Source organism: Pseudoliparis swirei, chromosome 10 (assembly GCF_029220125.1).
Source record: "Pseudoliparis swirei isolate HS2019 ecotype Mariana Trench chromosome 10, NWPU_hadal_v1, whole genome shotgun sequence".
Lineage (NCBI taxonomy): Eukaryota > Metazoa > Chordata > Actinopteri > Perciformes > Liparidae > Pseudoliparis > Pseudoliparis swirei.
In genome coordinates, this window is record NC_079397.1 from 14,301,765 (window position 1) to 14,319,808 (window position 18,044).

General features: G+C 41.6%; 1 protein-coding gene across 5 annotated transcripts in view; it reads left to right on the plus strand.

The window, feature by feature from the left end:
• cacna1c (calcium channel, voltage-dependent, L type, alpha 1C subunit) overlaps window positions 1-18,044 on the plus strand; it is a 191,959-nt gene that overhangs the window by 166,305 nt on the left and 7,610 nt on the right. For 3 of the 5 annotated variants that reach the window (XM_056425338.1, XM_056425339.1, XM_056425337.1), the window contains 11 exons: window positions 7,703-7,840; window positions 9,200-9,265; window positions 9,604-9,695; window positions 11,404-11,566; window positions 12,184-12,311; window positions 12,416-12,512; window positions 12,971-13,073; window positions 14,037-14,138; window positions 14,299-14,426; window positions 14,665-14,799; window positions 15,555-15,919. In XM_056425338.1, the coding sequence (XP_056281313.1) occupies window positions 7,703-7,840; window positions 9,200-9,265; window positions 9,604-9,695; window positions 11,404-11,566; window positions 12,184-12,311; window positions 12,416-12,512; window positions 12,971-13,073; window positions 14,037-14,138; window positions 14,299-14,426; window positions 14,665-14,799; window positions 15,555-15,919 (1,517 nt within the window). Of the gene's footprint in view, window positions 1-7,702; window positions 7,841-9,199; window positions 9,266-9,603; window positions 9,696-11,403; window positions 11,567-12,183; window positions 12,312-12,415; window positions 12,513-12,970; window positions 13,074-14,036; window positions 14,139-14,298; window positions 14,427-14,664; window positions 14,806-15,554; window positions 15,920-18,044 lie in introns of all 5 variants that reach the window. The other 2 variants (XM_056425335.1, XM_056425336.1) reach the window with 1 other exon arrangement.

The following is an 18,044-nucleotide window of genomic DNA, read 5'->3' on the forward strand; positions in this document are numbered from 1 at the left end:
ATCTTGTTCCAGTATTTCGTATAGTTTTTGTAATATTTGAAACTGCTTCAGATAGGTATCCATGCCTCGGTCTGCTGAGCATCAAAAACTATTGCACTTGCCAACAGGACTTATTGCATTCTCTCAGCAGCTTTTGGTTTGCGCTCACATTTATTTGATCTTTTATCATTGCCACAGGGGATAGTGTCCATTCCCCTGGCATGGTGGACACCGTATAGCATGGCAGATGTACAGGTGGCATATCCAGGCCTGATACTGTGTATATAATTCAATAAATAATCAACATTTTTGCAAAAGCAAAAGATATCCTGGCATGAATACATATTTTTTTAAACACTGGTGATTTAACATAAGGGACATGAAATGCTCTCGATTCATAAATCACCAGGAAAACGTTAAATTCAAATAAGAAAAAAAAAAGTTGCACTAATTTATTTATTGTTTGTAATGTGGGAACAATTTGATCCATAAATTTACTCAGGACCCATGCAATTTATGTAAATGTATGTATGAATTCATTCATTATCGATGTGGCGGCCCTATGGTCAACAGGCTGAATGAGAATCTCCCGAACACAAGTCAAATGTTGAGTGTCTATCGTATTTACACTTCAGGGGTAATTGATGTTTTATTCATGTGATATTCAAAGTGCTTTTTGGCAGGAGAATAACCCGAGAACCAAGCACACTGCAAAGTGAGTCTCCTTTTAATGGATTAATAGAAGAGGCCACGTGTTTTGCTGTGGAGGCTGATTTGCTGGAGTAGGAAATTATTTGTTTGGAAAATTCCTCAGGAGACAGGAAGTAGAGGCAGCTTTCTGAGCATCTAACGTTGGTATACGTTGCATATTTGCTTCAGCTTACGAAGACACTTACATACAGCCGCTCATCTCTTCTAAAGGCCGTACTTAAATGTTAAATATAAGCTATTAGTTCTTAATGTAATTACTGTAAAACACTCTCAGGTTAGACTGAGACGTTGATGTATTTAGGCTCCAACAGATTCTGACTATGGCTAATCCATTATAAATACATTTATTCTACACAGTTTTGGTTTGAGGACATGAGGTTAGGATGTGAACACATGCTCACCGGTATTTCCCCCCGCGGTGCAATGCAGTGTGTTTTACCTCAGACGGCACATGGCAGGCATACAAATAAGGTTCGTGTCTCCCAAGGTGTATGAGCTGGGCTGCTGTTTTCGGGCCTTTAGAAAAGGGAATCCATTTGTCCCCGTGAGAGGCTGCAAAAAACAGGTCATTTAAAAACTGCACTTTGATATTTTATGTTTCATTCAGGCATTCTGTCTAGTTATTACAGGATGGTTATATCAGGGGAGATGAGGTGTGTAAATATATTCATAGACACTTAACAGAGACGTTTCTATTGGGGACTCACCACTGACCGATCAGCCACTTTAAAACTGAGGTTCAACGGGCCAGAGATATACATCTTTGTCATCAATACAAGTCACTGATGCATTTAATGCTTGGAGTGTGCTTTTGATTTTGTTTGATTGATTTTGTTGATTGGTTTGCGTTTTTTCCTGAATGTTTCATGATTAGCCTCTTTCACCCCTAACCTTATGGCATGCCCCAAGTATTTTAGTTGTTCTTCTTCTTTGGTGGCTTTTAATGATTTGGGTGATGAGATGCCCGAGCTACCTTTTTTCTATTTGTCTTTTTTAAGAAACCCTCCGCACTTGGATCCTTCGAGGATCCTCCGTGTTTTTGATCTGGGACGCTGCTACTGAGACATTTTAGATTTTAGCCTGCTACTGCATTTAACCAGGCTATAAATGCACAGGTGAATGCTTTCTAACACACTGAGCAATGCAATTAGAAACTAATAGTCGCAGCTTGCCAACAGCTACCTCTCTGTCGTTGCATTCCTATAAGTGCACAGCGCAGTGCAGTAACAGGCCATCTTTTAAAATGTTCTCACTTTGCCTTAAGTACATATAAAATGTCTAAAATCTCTCGTTTGAGTTCACCCACATTGCTGCTCTGTTGGGTGCTTGTTGACTTCGCTGCACTTTCTGTGGTCATCGAATCAGAATCTAATTCTGCCCAGCAACCTGCGGGTGCTTCTTAAATACTTTATGGTTTCTTTTACGTTTGTGTGAGTAGAAGTAGTTTGAATAGATTTGTAGTGGTTTGCTCTTGCAGACGATGCCAGTATGGACTGCATCTTATTTCTTTCTCTGTTCGGAATGCCTCCTCTTCTCTTCTCCAGCTCTCTCTCTTCCTCTTTCTGAGCTTTTTCAGTTCACTTAGATCTTCTTTTCTGGATGTTTATCTCTGTCTTTCTCTGTCTTCTTTCTCGTTGGTTTGCGGTGCTGCTTGCTCACCTGAAATGCAAGCTGGGTAAAACGGGTCTCTCGTACTTTTCATATAGGTCATCCAATTATAATTATAGTGTATGTGTGTGTGTATTTATATATATATATATATATATATACACAGTATATATTTATATATATAAATATATACAATATATATACAGTATATATACACACATATGTATATATATACAGTATATATACAAACACATATATATATATGTATATATATATTAAAATGCACTTTTGTGTTTCTTTATTACAACTTAAAATGTATGGATCAAACCTAAACTTCAATTAGAGGGTGATAGTGTTCTCAAGAGACCCATTTTACCTTTTAAACTGACTGAACTGATGAAATTGTTGTCTGTAAACACAACATGCAATGTGAGAAAACGGCGCAAAATACTTTTAAATGAGCTCTTAAATCCGATGCGCTGCAACTACAGTTACTCACATCTGCACTGTAGCTTAGCCTGAAATAACTACTGTACATTTAATTACAAATTGACTGTTAAGTTTGGTTAAATTAAAAAATCACGCCCAGATCCTTCAAATCCACGGTAGACTTTGTAATTTGCTGTGTCCCATCCGAATGAGAAATACGATTACAAGGAATGATTTGAGTTGAATCTCATGTGGTTCACAGCTTTGATTTCTCGTAGAAATTTAAGCAAATTCAGAATTTAGTTACGTTTAAATTGACCCATCTGGCCCTTTGTGTCATTCGCACACGGACAAACACACACACTCAAATATTTTCACTCAGTGCCATCATCCCTCCCTTTCTCCATCCTTCCTTCTTTCCTCCCCACCTTTCCAACTCATCTTTGACTTCCCTTTATCCATCGCTCTTCCCTCCCTTCCTTCCTCCCAACTTTTCTTCCTTTCACACCATAATACCTCAGTTATTCATCTTAGGCATGTACACACACACATACACAAACACACACACACAACCAGACACACACATCAACCATGTATCCCTTCCCAAAGACTACATGCTTGTACTACAGGTTTATAAGCATCTTGACAACCTGTTCCTCTGTGTACATCATTAGTGTGTGTAATCATACAGTTGTGTGTATGGCTCTGTTAAAATTCCTTTAACTTCTTCATTCAGGTATTTTAACAGGACCAACACCAAAGAGTGAACAGCTCCGGGGTCATAGATTCAACTAGAAGTTAATCTATCACTCCCAATGTACAATGTTGTAATCCCAGAGATGACCAGTGGGTGTCTCCTTACAGTATGTTATCGTTGTGCTTCTCAATGTTATTGAAATACTTCTGGGCTCCAATTTCCAAAAGCATCTAAAATCACCTTCGACTGACCGAGATGATCTTAACTTCCTGCCTTTTGTGATTGTGGTATTCTGATGCATCTGTGACCTAAAAGGAGGTTCAAGTCTAATTTCACTTGGATCGTGGCTCTTCTCCGGTCAGAGACATGCTCGAATAACACATGTTCAAAGGAGGCATTGTCCTTTAATGCCGTGATGCATTTGGTGAACATAGCCTGAGTAAAGCTAAAGCTCCAACCACTGTCACTGTACTTTGGCTTCAGCTGGCAGAAAGAATAACAGATAGCTACAGAGGCGCCCCTCTATTAGCCGCCACACACACACACACACACACGCGCCCATGGGCTCACGTACACCATCAGCTCGTTGCCCCAGACCATCGTTCACGGCAATCTCCGCAATAGTTTAAACTTCGTACATGTTTTAATCTTCTGGACCTGACGTGGCCCTCACAGAGGATGGGTTCAGTCTCCATTCGTAGTCTTATCTTACAGAATCCTCCCTCCTTTTTTGTTCTACATGTTCACCATGTGAGGGTCGATCAAAGACTGGACCCTCCGTAGCCAAGCGGTTATTACTAAATAAAAAAATAAAAAATGATTATATTATTATTATTATTACTACTTTTATCATAATAATAATAATAATTCAGACTTCTATAGCACTTTTCTAAATACCCAAAGACTACTTTTCACATAAAAACAGTAAAGGCACACACACACACCCACACACACACACACCAGGGCGCTGCTCTGGTGCTGATCTTTGTTGCCTTTCCTTAAAGCCAGCTGACTCCTCCTCGTCCTCCTCCTCTTCGCCCTCTTCCTCTTCCTCCTCTTCTTCCTCTCCCCCCAATGTGGTAAGGCCAATGGTACGCTCCGACGGTAACCTCGTCCGCCTCCCTATACCTCCTCCGCCATCCCTCCTTCCCTCCATCCTTGCTGCTCGGCCAGCCGTGGTATGAATCCAAAAGTTTGGGCTTCCCATCCGTCCCGCCGGCTCCCGCTGTCATCTTCTGCAGCATGTCCAGAGTCCTCTTTACGGAGCTGTCGTTTCACATGTGCCGACATGTACACGATGTGCATATGGTGAAGGACACTGTATTGTGCAGGCGTAGAATAACTGGAGTCTTGTGACTTAGCTTGAGTGGCTATTGCCGTTGCCATGGTGCCCGCTGCCCCCACCTCCCCCATGGCTTGCAATTTTCTCCCCCTTCCCTTATGGGTATGGTATCTTTAGTGCTTGGTCATGAGTGCAAGCCATCATGGTCACGCTACTGCGCTGTCTCTTCTTCTTTCACTCTTCTCCACTGGCCTGCTGTCTATCTTATATATCTGTGAATCTGTCCATTCGTCTCTGAACAATTCAAACTATTCTTCATATTTAGACTCTCTCTCTCTCTCTCTCTCTCTTTCTCTGACTCGCTCTGTTACACTTATTGTCACTGTACCTCTCCCACTCTCTTAATGGTGCAATGGTCCCCATTGTGGTCCAGTTGTGGTATTACTTGCTTTACAGAATTTTAACTTACACTCCTCAGAAGAATTCGTCATTTTCGTGCACATCTGTCGGTTACGTTTGGGACGACGCACGTCTCGAGTTACTTGTCAACACATCTGCATCGCCGGAAGAACGTGACCTCTTCCCTCAGAAAGCACCGGAAAGGCTCCCAGTTAACCCAGAGATACACTACCGTTCAAAAGTTTGGGGTCACTTAGAAATGTCTTTATTTTTCAAAGAAAAGCACTGTTTTTTCAATCAAGATAACATTAAATTAATCAAAAATACACTCGTTAATGTATATATACATTGTTAATGTGGTAAATTAATATTCAAGGTGGAAGTGTCTGGTTTCTAATGAAATATCTCTAAAATTTAGTTTGTATAGAGGCCCATTTCCATCAACGATCACTCCAGTGTTCTAATGGTACATTGTGTTTGCTAATCACCTTAGAAGACTAATGTCTGATTAGAAAACCCGTGCAATTATGCTAGCACAGCTGAAAACAGTTATGCTGGTGATATAAACTATACAACTGGCCTTCCTTTGAGCTTGAAGTTTGTAGAACAAAATTAATACTTCAAATATTAATCATTATTTCTAACCTTGTCAATGTCTTGATTACATTTCATATTCATTTGATAAATAAAAGTGTGATTTTTCATGGAAGACACGAAATTGTCTGGGTGATCCCAAACTTTTGAACGGTAGTGTATATAATAGTTTTTATAGAACATGTTATAAAACAAGTTATTACCAGTTCTGAGCACAACTCTTGACAAGTAACATATGACATCTGTTATCCCAAACGTGCAGTAAGGTGTGTGGACAATGACTCGTTCTTCTTAGGAGCCCACTGTGTTTTCTCTGTGGGATTAGCATAAAGAATTGATGGGCTCTTGGAAAAACCCAAATGGCATGAAACAGATTCAGAAGTCAGGTAGGAGGAGGATGTCGTGTTTATTTACCACTGAGAAGGCCGACGCAGTGCGGAACAGCTTTGCTCTGGTCGGAGCGCTGCATGTGTTGTGCGGTTTATTTTATGCATCCTGCGGGAGTTGTGTGGACGAGTGTAGCGAGGTGTGATTGCGTAATTGTTACTGCTGTTGGTTGATGATGATTTGGTAGTTGTATGAACGTTATCTTTGGTTTCACCCAGTCCATCTGCTGTTTGGAGTTTAATTTGAATTTAAACATAGTGGCTCCTGGGTTGATGTTTTAACTGCATCACGCTTTACACAAATCATGATGTTGCCCTTGTTTTTAATGAGCAGCAGCAGCATGAATAACTAAATCCGTATTAGAATAGCACTCAGCGAGATGGCTGAATATTTCATCGTGGAGTTATTTCCTGTGGATGAGTTTGGGACAACAGACAGTTAGAAAGTGACAGTTTCACTCAAGCTTGTACCTCAGAGAAGAGATGTTTGGAATAAACTGCAACCTTTCAAAATAAACCAAACCACATGAATAGGTTCTGCAAATATAAGAATCGCAGGGGTGAAAAAAGATCATGGTAAACAAAAAGTTAAGATGACGAGGTTAACCACCCATGACGATATTGTCTTTAACCTGGCAGGGGCTGCACTGGGTAGTAATAGCTTTGACCACCTGAAAGTCATTTTTGGATGGCCAGTTGCGTCACACAAACAATCAGCCTGCCTGCCTGATTTATCGAGAAAGGCTCTATTATTGTATCTGTTGTGAATTGTTATCAGTGATTTATAAAACCGCTCGACTTTATTGATGGAGATCTCTCCGGCCTTATCGCCGCTATTCGGCTTTTAGTGCGTGCAGAGGAATCAAATCTTGAGGGGCTTAAAAAAGTACTTTCATGCTTGTCTGTCAAATGTCATTGCAAGGCTGGATTAACCTGTAATAGGTAGAGAAACAGCACCCGAGAGTGTGTTCTTCACCGAATGACATGACTGAGGGGAGGTGGAAGCAACAGCTGAATATCAGGAAAGACGGACGGAGCTGTTTCGGGTTTTGATGGTTCCGGAAGGTGCCTTTAAAGACTGCAAAATAACAATGACTAGTAATTGTTGCACAGTCGGACTTATCTATTACATAAAGAGAGGTAAAAGCAGGTGTATTTAGGAAGCTAATATATAGATGATGAATCTCTTTGTTGCCATTTGATTTTTCCATGCAGCCAGAGAAATGAGCATGATTGCCCGATTCTCTCCCAGATCTCTTTTGTCAGTTGACTTTGATGGGATTTTGTAGGACGCAGATCTCCATTTATTAACTCAGTGTGTATGTGTGTATGTGTGTATGTGTGTTTGTGTGTGCGTGTGGGTTATATATATTGACATCCACATATACATGTGGGTGGGAATATGTATATGAATATTACTTGTATGTCTGCATTTCTGCATATATCTTGTGTGTGTGTGTGTGTACGTTTGTATGTTCATCTTTTACCTGTGTGTGTGTGCGTCTGTGTATGTATGTGTGTGCGTTTGTTCCCCCACCCCCTCCCCCTTACCTATCTGCATGTGTTCCCATGCGTCCTGTGTTTTTTCTATAAAAAAACACCAAACCCCACCAAAAGGGACTGCAGAACTCTGAAGAGAACGCCAGGATCTCCATCACCTTCTTCCGGCTGTTCCGCGTGATGAGGCTGGTGAAGCTGCTGTCTCGCGGGGAAGGGATTCGGACCCTGCTGTGGACCTTCATCAAATCCTTCCAAGTGAGGGGAGAACCGGACACAACATGCTAGAGCAGAGGGTTGGGTTTACACAGGACTGAATGGTGCAGCTAAAGTGGAGCTTTAACCCCAATGTGAACCAGATTGGAGCCTTTTCTTTGAGGCTATAGCACGCTGTTAACTACATTTCACTGATTTTGTGATTCAGACTTGGCATCGACTGCCAAAAAGGTTATTATCTCATTTAATGTTATTAATGCTGTGCAAATCCTCTTGTAAAAATCCGATCTGAGTCACATGGGGCTAAAAGATCCGTGTTCTTGTGTAAATTCAGCCATGTGGAGTCTCACAAGCCGCCTCTCCTTTCCTCGCCTCCTCCCTCCTCGTCTCCACCTCCTCTTTTTTGCAAGAAATCACAAGGGTGGGACATCGGACAGCTTAGTCGAGATGGGAACGGAGGTAGAGAAAGAGGGATGGTGTGAGGTAACGGAGACGAGGTTTAGGAGTCTTGTTGCAAAGGCAGGGAGGGATGTAGGGACATGAACCTGGGGATAGGCCAGGAACTTAAGAACCGTAACCAGAAATCTATTTTCTTCGCTTTCCTATACTCATATCTTCTTCCTCCTCTTCTACTCCCCTTTCCAACACCCTACTACTAACCCCTGAAAGCTTACCATTCCCTGTGGGCGGGTTAAGCAGAAAAGAAGTTTAACGAAGCACTCCACCAAAAAAATGAAATCATTTGATAGAGAGTTTTGGGGAAATGAAAATAATCTGTTCTCTCCCCCGTGTCAAGTGAGACGGGCCACTTCATGTCATTGAAATTGGAAACCACACTACGGGTTGACAGCAGAAGTGCTCATGAATATTTGACTGTACTTAACAGCTAACTGTAAACGTATCCTCGTTTAATTATCACTCGGTTGCACATTGACACACAGTCACACTTTTACCGTTTCATTTATCCGTCATGACTTGGCCCCGCCCTCCCAGTCACGGGGGTAACGTGAGCCAGGAGCTCAGTTCCTCCACGCAGTCTCCCAGGCGTGTGACTATAGAGGACCGACCTGTTCTGGTCTCCTGGCTCAACTCAGAGAGCAGTTAGTATTTTACTGAGCATTTTTCACTTCGAAGTCAGATGATTTGTGCCGGATTGTTTTGGTGTTGTGCCACACAGGGCTGCAGATCAGTTCACTTCCACTCCACAAAGTTTTTTTTTCACTGCAACTGCTAATTTGAGAAAGAAACGCGCGCATAGACGATTTAACCCTTTCGAACGAGAATTTCCGAAATCAGTTGTGGACTAATCTGTTCTAATTAGATGGAAGTGAACGGACTGCGGCCTTGGTGCAGGGTAATACTGTCCACGACGTGTTACTAAAGTGTCTCTCTCCTCCTTAGGCTCTGCCCTACGTAGCTCTGCTTATAGTGATGCTATTCTTCATATACGCTGTCATCGGCATGCAGGTAAGCGGTTGTCTCGTCGCCTTGTTTTCCTCCCTCTGTTGTGTTTCTCCTCTCTCCTCCAGCTGGCCTCCATCCTGTGTCTGTCCTCCTGGAGTGTTGTCATCCAGAGTACTCGGTCACGTGGTCCCTCTCTCCTCCACTTCTCCTCTGCCGCCAGCTGTCGCTCGTCTTTGTCTCTCCTCTTCCTCTCGTGTCTCCTGTTGAGTTGTCTGTGCCAATGATGATGAGAGGGACAGCGGCCTCTCGTCGTGATTGTCCCAGAGAGCAACCGCTTCCTCCTGTCGATGCTGACGTCATATCCCGTGTGCTGTGACTACTTCCTTACCCCTCCCGTACAGATGTTTGGTAAGATAGCGCTGCGAGACCACACGCAGATCAACAGGAACAACAATTTCCAGACGTTCCCTCAGGCGGTGCTGCTGCTCTTCAGGTGAGGAAGATGACGACGCTCCTCATCTTTTGTCCTACTCTTCCTTCCTGTCCCTCATCTTCCACCCACTTCTCTTCCTATCTTCACTTTGTGTCCATTGTTTCAAAGTCAATGTCATCTTCTTCTCCCTTTGTCATTACCTCCTGTAATGTTTCATCAACAACAATAATTCTTACATTTAGCTCTCCGATATTTTGATCTCTTCCATTTACTCTGAAAAGCATTTATATTTTCGTTCGAAGCTACCACTGACGTTTTATAAAAAGATGTCGTCGTGACTATAATCACAAAAAAGCCGACATTTGTTTGTTTGTTTGTATTTTTTTATTCAGTCAATCAAATCAAATACAATACAATATTATCCTATAAAATATACAAAAGAGAAAGACTGAAAAGGTATAGGTAGAAGCAAAAAAATGCTTATAAATTCCTATCCTAAATTGAAATCTAAATAAATCAGAAAATTAATATAAAATAAAGAAGCAAATAAAACAACAACAAAACAACAATAAACAAAATAAAAAACAAAATATATTTATATATACTACCACATACATCTTCCATATTAATACGTTTTTAATGACATTTTTAATTTTTTTATAAATAATTCCCTTGAAAACCAAAAAGGAGTTCACCATTCTTACATCCATTTCACAATTATTCCATAATTGGACTCCTACAACAGAAATACATCTTCTTTTAATCCCTTTTTTAGCCTTTTGTACCGTGAACTTACAAACATCTCTCAAATCATATTTATACTCATGTATTGAAAATAAACATGGACTCACCAGTTACTTATCAGCATCTAAAAGAGCATCTACAATCGTACCTTACACCTGTGTGCTCACTAGTTAGTTGATAGTTGTTGTACAGTTGACTGATTTATCGCACATTGTTCTGGTCCACTGAGGACGATACTTTCTTCAGTTGTCAGAGGACTCTACTGATAACACATTGAAACTGCCTGGATCCAGTCTCAGTAACCTCTCTGTCCTGTGTGGTTGAGATGAGGGTAAGATTCCATGCAGGGGTCAAATAACATATATCAGATATGATAACGTATTGCATTCTTTTATTTCTGTAAGAACGTTGCCATAAAATCATATAGAGTATTTATTTATTAATATTCTATGCACTGACCCCTTCATGGAATAAATCGTAGCAATGGGCTTCCATTCAGAGAAGGCCGGATGCTTGGATACTTCATTATGTTATGTACACAACTTAATGAAGAACAGTGAAGCTCGCCGAAAATGATCACCCGGAAAAACAAGAAAGCTCGTATTCAGAATGGAAGGCAGTTGTGTTTTGGACAATATGAATAAAAAAAGCTTTTAGCTCTGTAAATATAGATATAAGAAAATAAGGGTGCTTTGATTTTACCCTTTATTGTGAATCTAACACTTGTGCATATGTGTTTGTGTTTATGTCTCTGCCCCTCTCTTTGTTTGTCACTGTGTGTGTGTGTGTGTGTGTGTGTGTGTGTGTGTGTGTGTGTGTGTGTGTGTGTGTGTGTGTGTGTGTGTGTGTGTGTGTGTGTGTGTGTGTGTGTGTGTGTGTGTTTTCTCTTTACACTTATGCCCGTATGCATACACGCTCACATATCTATGCATGTACTGTATGTGTACTTCTAATGTATTTCTATCGTATCTTTGCATGCGTATCTGCGTCAACGTGTGTGTGTGCATGCATGTCTATCTATCAGATGTGCAACAGGTGAGGCATGGCAGGAGATCATGCTGGCGTGCTTGCCCGTTCGGCCGTGTGAGAAGGGATCGACCAATGAGACCAACTTGGACCACGAGGACTGTGGCAGCCAGTTTGCCATCATCTACTTTGTCAGCTTCTACATGCTCTGTGCCTTTCTGGTGAGTGCCATGTCTTAGGGAAACAAGTGGATGTTCAAAGTGCCACTTATTTAACCCTCCTGTTACCTTTAGGGTCAATTTGACCCCATTCAATGTTTAACGTCGGTGTTCTTTCGGGTCAATTTGACCCCAGGCTGTTTTTCACTGTGTCAAACATATAAGAAATATCAACTTTTTTATATATTTAAAGGGCTATTTAGGTAGTCAACAAACAAACATAAAGTACCTCACACTTAAACTTGGAAAACAATATTAATTCTAATAATTTTCTGGAGGTTTTAATTGCTGGGGTCAAATTGACCCCAAGGGTAAAATATGTCAGTAAATATAAAGGTAACAGGAGGGTTAAACATTGAATGGGGTCAAATTGACCCGAAGGTAACAGGAGGGTTAAACAGACGGTTTTCAACACAGTATAGGTACTGGAATCAATTACAGAAAAAGTATTCTCAAATAGTTTATAGATCTTGCAAACAGCCAGCCAATGAATTTTAAAGTTACATTTTACATTCGATAGATTTGAGTGTGATTCGCTGCATGCTGTTATGCGGTTCTAATTTCACCCAAGCGTTCGTCCATATTGTGTGAATGTCTGACTGATTCCTGATCATCCTCAGATCATCAACCTGTTTGTGGCAGTCATCATGGACAACTTTGACTACCTGACACGTGATTGGTCAATCCTGGGGCCGCATCATCTTGACGAATTCAAGAGGATCTGGGCTGAATATGACCCAGAGGCTAAGTAAGTTTGCAGAAGAATTAATATACAGCCACCAAAAAATGCATAATTCGTATGAGGAGATGGAGGAGAGCATTCCTATAATGTGACCTGCGCTCTGTTTCCAGAGGGAGAATAAAGCATCTTGATGTGGTGACCCTGCTGCGAAGAATCCAGCCCCCACTGGGCTTTGGAAAGCTCTGTCCACACCGAGTAGCATGCAAGGTAAACATACTTGCAAACACTCGGCCCAGACATGGTGTAAAGGCGGCGGGAACTGTACCAAACATTTGATCAGGCTGCAGGAAATCGAGAAATCAGAATTAATTGTGCTCCTATTTTTGGGTGGAATTAAAAAATATATATTTGCCAGGTGTGAGACATATAGTTAATCCGTGGTATCAATGTGATGGCACATTGACAGCTCACAACACCTTCCACAGTGACTCAAAGGGCACATTGACAACAAACCGTACGGAGAACATATTTGAGATATTTAGACATTCACGTCCCTCTCGAGGGAAATGAAGAGTGATCACAATGTCAAACCACTGTCTGCTTATTTTACAACACACTTGAGCCGGCTGCCAATAGGTGCTGGCAGTTCGCTCAGTAAATGTATCTGGGTTTTTTTTCATATTGAAAACTTTACGTGCTCAATCAAAACGACGTGTCTCGTGCAGCGCCTGGTGTCGATGAACATGCCTCTGAACAGCGATGGAACCGTGATGTTCAACGCCACGCTGTTCGCCCTGGTCAGAACCGCACTCAGGATCAAGACAGACGGTAACAGTCACACACATGAATGCATTTGTATGGGCAATGGATACACACACACACACACACACACACAGACACGTGCACAGATAGACCCCTAGTGGTGCTCAAGCACCAGCCTTTTGCCCTGGATGAGAAAAGTGCCCCTTTTTGCTGGAGCCACTTTTTTTATTCATCAGTATTTAACCCTCCTGTTACCTTAGGGTCAATTTGACCCCATTCAATATTTAACCCTCTTGTTACCTTTATATTAACTGACATATTTTACCCTTGGGGTCAATTTGACCCCAGCAATTAAAACCTCCAGAAAATTATTAGAATTAATATTGTTTTCCAAGTTTAAGTGTGAGGTACTTTATGTTTGTTTGTTGACTACCTAAATAGCCCTTTAAATATATTAAAAAGTTGATATTTCTTATATGTTTGACACAGTGAAAAACAGCCTGGGGTCAAATTGACCCGAAAGAACACCGACATTAAACATTGAATGGGGTCAAATTGACCCTAAGGTAACAGGAGGGTTAAGAATAAAAATGTGTTTTGATATCCGACGGGGTATTTATTTGAGTTCTTGTAAGAATTTCGCCCCGACATGCTCCCAACACGCTCACAACGCTTAGGCCTATGCTTCAACTCTGTCAGAATTTTTGTTGGCAATGGGTGCCCTTTTTTTGGGTTTGTGCACCTGCCCCCCAAAATGTCTGTGCATGTGCCTGCACACACACACAAAGGTGGGCACATTGGTATATATATATATATGAATTCAATTTATTACCATCTTGTCAAGTCTCAGTTTATCTTTCTTTACTTTTTTGACTCAGCGAACTTTCATGCGTTTTTAATTTCAAGAACAAGGGGGATGGCCTTGCCCCCTCCATTTGCCTCGTGACGGTATTTATACTGTGTGTGTGTGTGTGTGTGTGTGTGTGTGTGTGTGTGTGTGTGTGTTTGTGTGTACGTGTGTGTGCGCAGGAAACCTGGAGCAGGCCAATGAGGAACTGAGAGCGATAGTGAAGAAGGTCTGGAAGAGAACCAGCATGAAGCTCTTGGATCAAGTAGTGCCCCCTGCTGGAGGTATGCAGCAATAAACACAAATATAGAAAATGTCATTACACTCAATTTAAAATGTTCTCGTAATACTTTGACCAAAACCACGGCAGCATCACTTGCAAAAAATACTGTGTGGCATTATTTTGCGCATTAATCATGAATGGAGTATCATTATTTGTTGCAGATGATGAGGTAACAGTCGGGAAGTTCTACGCTACCTTCCTCATCCAGGAATATTTCCGCAAGTTCAAGAAGAGGAAAGAACAAGGGCTGGTGGCAAAGGTGGCCCCCAAAACGGCCCTTTCTCTGCAGGTACACAAACATGGAGGAGTTCGGTTCACCCATGATTATACATCTGTGTATATGTGTTGCTTTGTCATTCAGAAGACAGCAGTAGGTTTTTCAGATATATATTTTTTGTACATATGCCTTGATCAGAGTTTTGCCATTAAATAGATAATCATGTAGGTCACTGTGTTGTTCCACCAAAGTGAAACTCCTGTGTGTGTTTGGTGTGTATGTGTGTGTGTGTGTGTGTGTGTGTGTGTAGGCGGGCCTGCGGACATTGCATGACATTGGTCCAGAGATTCGGAGGGCCATCTCTGGAGACCTGACGGTGGAGGAGGAGCTGGATAAAGGCCTGAAGGAGCCGGTGTCGGCTGCATCCGAGGATGATATCTTCAGGGTAAAGGTTGGATACACACACCCTCACTCACTCTCCAGAGAGAGAGAGAGAGAAAGATGATCAGCGTCCAGCTTGAAGCCATATTATTGCTCCATCCACATACACAGACGTGCATGTATGTGCTCAGAGGTTCAACAATCACAAAAGCCTTCACGAAAGCCTGATTTCCACCACATAGCTTGGCGACTACATTTTAATCATTGATCTTGTGCATTTTAGAAGCACATCTAAAGGCCGATCATGCAATTATAAAATATAAACAACAATAGAGCACTGTAACTGTCAGCCTCTGACAGAATCTATACACACACATACACACACACACCTCTTCGCTCAAGGGTGAGTTATCAGCCTCCGCTGTCGATGTCATTGTCACATCCATGTCCTTTCTTTTCTTTACTTTTTTTGTTACTTTTACATACAGTTTTCAATATTTTTGAGCAACTTTATTAAACTTAATTATAAATAAGATCGCACCACTCCTTTGAAACATAGCCGTTAAAACTGGGAATACCACCTCCCCGTGGTTTGTGACGCAAGGCCGTTGCTTTGCATTTCCATCTCGGCTGGGTAGAGCTTTGTGAATGTGACAGTCGTACTTCTGTCTAAGTGGAGTAAGATATAAAGATATTTGTACTTAAACATCATTGTAATTCCCGTCTTATTCCACAGTTCTCATCTTCTTTTTCACCTTTTCTTTACTCTCTCTCTCTCTATCTCCCTTCTCTCTCGCCATCTCTCCTCTCGCCCCACAGCGTACGGGTGGGTTGTTCAGCAACCACGTCAACCACTCCAACCAGAGTGATGGCCGCGCCTCCTTCCCACAGTCCTTCACTACCCAGCGTCCTTTGCACATCAGTCAGCAGGGCTCCCCTTGCGAAGGCGAGAGTCCGTCCCACGAGAAGCTCGTGGACTCGACCACTTTCACCCCTTCCTCTTACTCCTCATCGGGCTCCAATGCCAACATCAACAATGCCAACAACACCGGCATGATCGGGGTGGTGACCCAGGGCATCAGTCGGTTCCCGAGCCCATCTATAAGCACTGTGGACGGGCACACGGGACAGCCGCTCACCCCCATCTTGCTGCCGAGGTCTGCGTGGTGCTTTCCTCCAAAGAGGTGAGTGCATGCTGCAGCTAACCTCTTTCATTGAATTGGCGTGTCGGGGTCTTTTTTCCTTTCCCGTTCTGGCATGAATTGGTAGTCCATCACTTTCTCCTGACCATCCTCACAGTTATTCTACCAGCCTGTAAACATAATAACCATGATGACATTTAACCCTCCTGTTACCTTAGGGTCAATTTGACCCCATTCAATGTTTAACCCTCCTGTTACCTTTATATTTACTGACATATTTTACCCTCGGGGTCAATTTGACCCCAGCAATTAAAACCTCCAGGAAATTATTAGAATTAATATTGTTTCCCAAGTTTAAATGTGAGGTACTTTATGTGTGTTTGTTGACTACCTAAATAGCCCTTTAAATATATAAAAAAGTTGATATTTCTTATATGTTTGACACAGTGAAAAACAGCCTGGGGTCAAATTGACCCGAAAGAACACCGACGTGAAACATTGAATGGGGTCAAATTGACCCTAAGGTAACAGGAGGGTTAAAAAAAAATGTTATCTTCCATTTCCTTCACTTTCTTTTTTTCTTCCTCCTCTTTTTCCCCTGTCTTTTGTCTCTGGTGGCGAGCAGGACGTGTTTTTATGACACCCTCATGCGGTATGTTGCCAGGGGACAGAGAGAGAAACTGTGTGTGCGTGTGCGTGTGCGTGCGTGTGTTGTGTTCGTCCCCTGACTGCGTGAAAAAAGGTCTCATAATGCTACATAAAATGGCATCGCTGTCAGTGCTATGGTGAGATTTGCTGTGCACATAATGCAGTAGTTGCTGTCGCACAGCCAGGCGCTATGCCGCTGCTAAAGCCACGGATAGACTGTTTGGTGCAACGCAGCCAAATGTTTCCTATCAACGGCTCTTACTGCTACTGTTCTCTGCTATTGCATGGCAGGTCTGGGTTAGACACAACGTATGCTCTTTGTCCTATAATCTGCTCTTTCTTCTATCAATTTTGCTCTGGATATTGTTCATCCCCAGAGGTTGATTTCTGCTGTGTGAAAAGAGCGCGATCTCCACTAAGTATAATCCTTTTGCATTTTTTGACACATTATAGACATTTTTCGTCAGGGTTGCACATGATCCGACTGGCAGATAGCCTCTGCTCGATGATCAGCATCCTCCGGTCAAACCCAATACTTATTGCTAGACTTAGCTTTACAGTTTTTTGCAATTGCTAAAACACAAACCCTGTACACAAATACCAAAAAACATAATACACCAAAAAACAAATATCTTATATTTTTTGCAAAACTATATAAACAAAACTAAATAAATAACCCTTTCCCCGTGTCTATTTCACACTGATGTGCTAAGTATAAAACACTTATGTAGAGTCTTTGGAATTTTCATTTTTAGCAAGTTGTAAATATAAACTATGAACACAAATACAAGCAGTTAGTTAATTCTCGAAAGTCATGAATACATTAATAAAGATGAAATAAACATAGTTACTGTATTTTACTGTGAGCCACATGGAAAATAGTTTATTGCAATGATAGCCCTCTAACGCTCTCACACCAAAAAGAAAACTAAATCGTATTTATCTGAGTGATCTGATATTACAGGTGTTTTCACAAGTGCATTCTGGGTGCTATAGGTGATCGATTTTGAGTGGGACATTTAAATGGAAGAGTTTAGCAAGCAACACGCATGTTTTAGTTTTGAATGATGTTTGTAAAGTAGATTTGTAAAGGTGTGTTTCAGAATTTCAAACTGAGTGTGAAGCAGAGTTCGTGGTTTCAGTAATCGTGTCACGAGTACCAGTCTTTGTGTCTTGGCAATTGCAACAATATTTTTATTAGGAAGTCTATGAGAACAGCCAAATTGTTCATGTTGGTCATTTATTTATTTATTAAAGAAACATTGCAGCTTCCAGGCGTGACTCGCAGGGCCTTTTTATTTTCTTGATCCTAGAAGGTCAACCTGCGAGACAACTTGGTCATAGTTTGTTAGAGAGGAGTTGCACTTATTCATTATCCCTGTGATCACCAAGTAAGTCCTGCATTACAAAACAAAGTACAGTATACGCTTTTGCTTTGGATTCCCTTGATTTACCACCTGAGTGTTAACCTCTGGCCAAGTGGAGTGAGCTTGATCCAGCAGATCCAGAACAGTCTTAC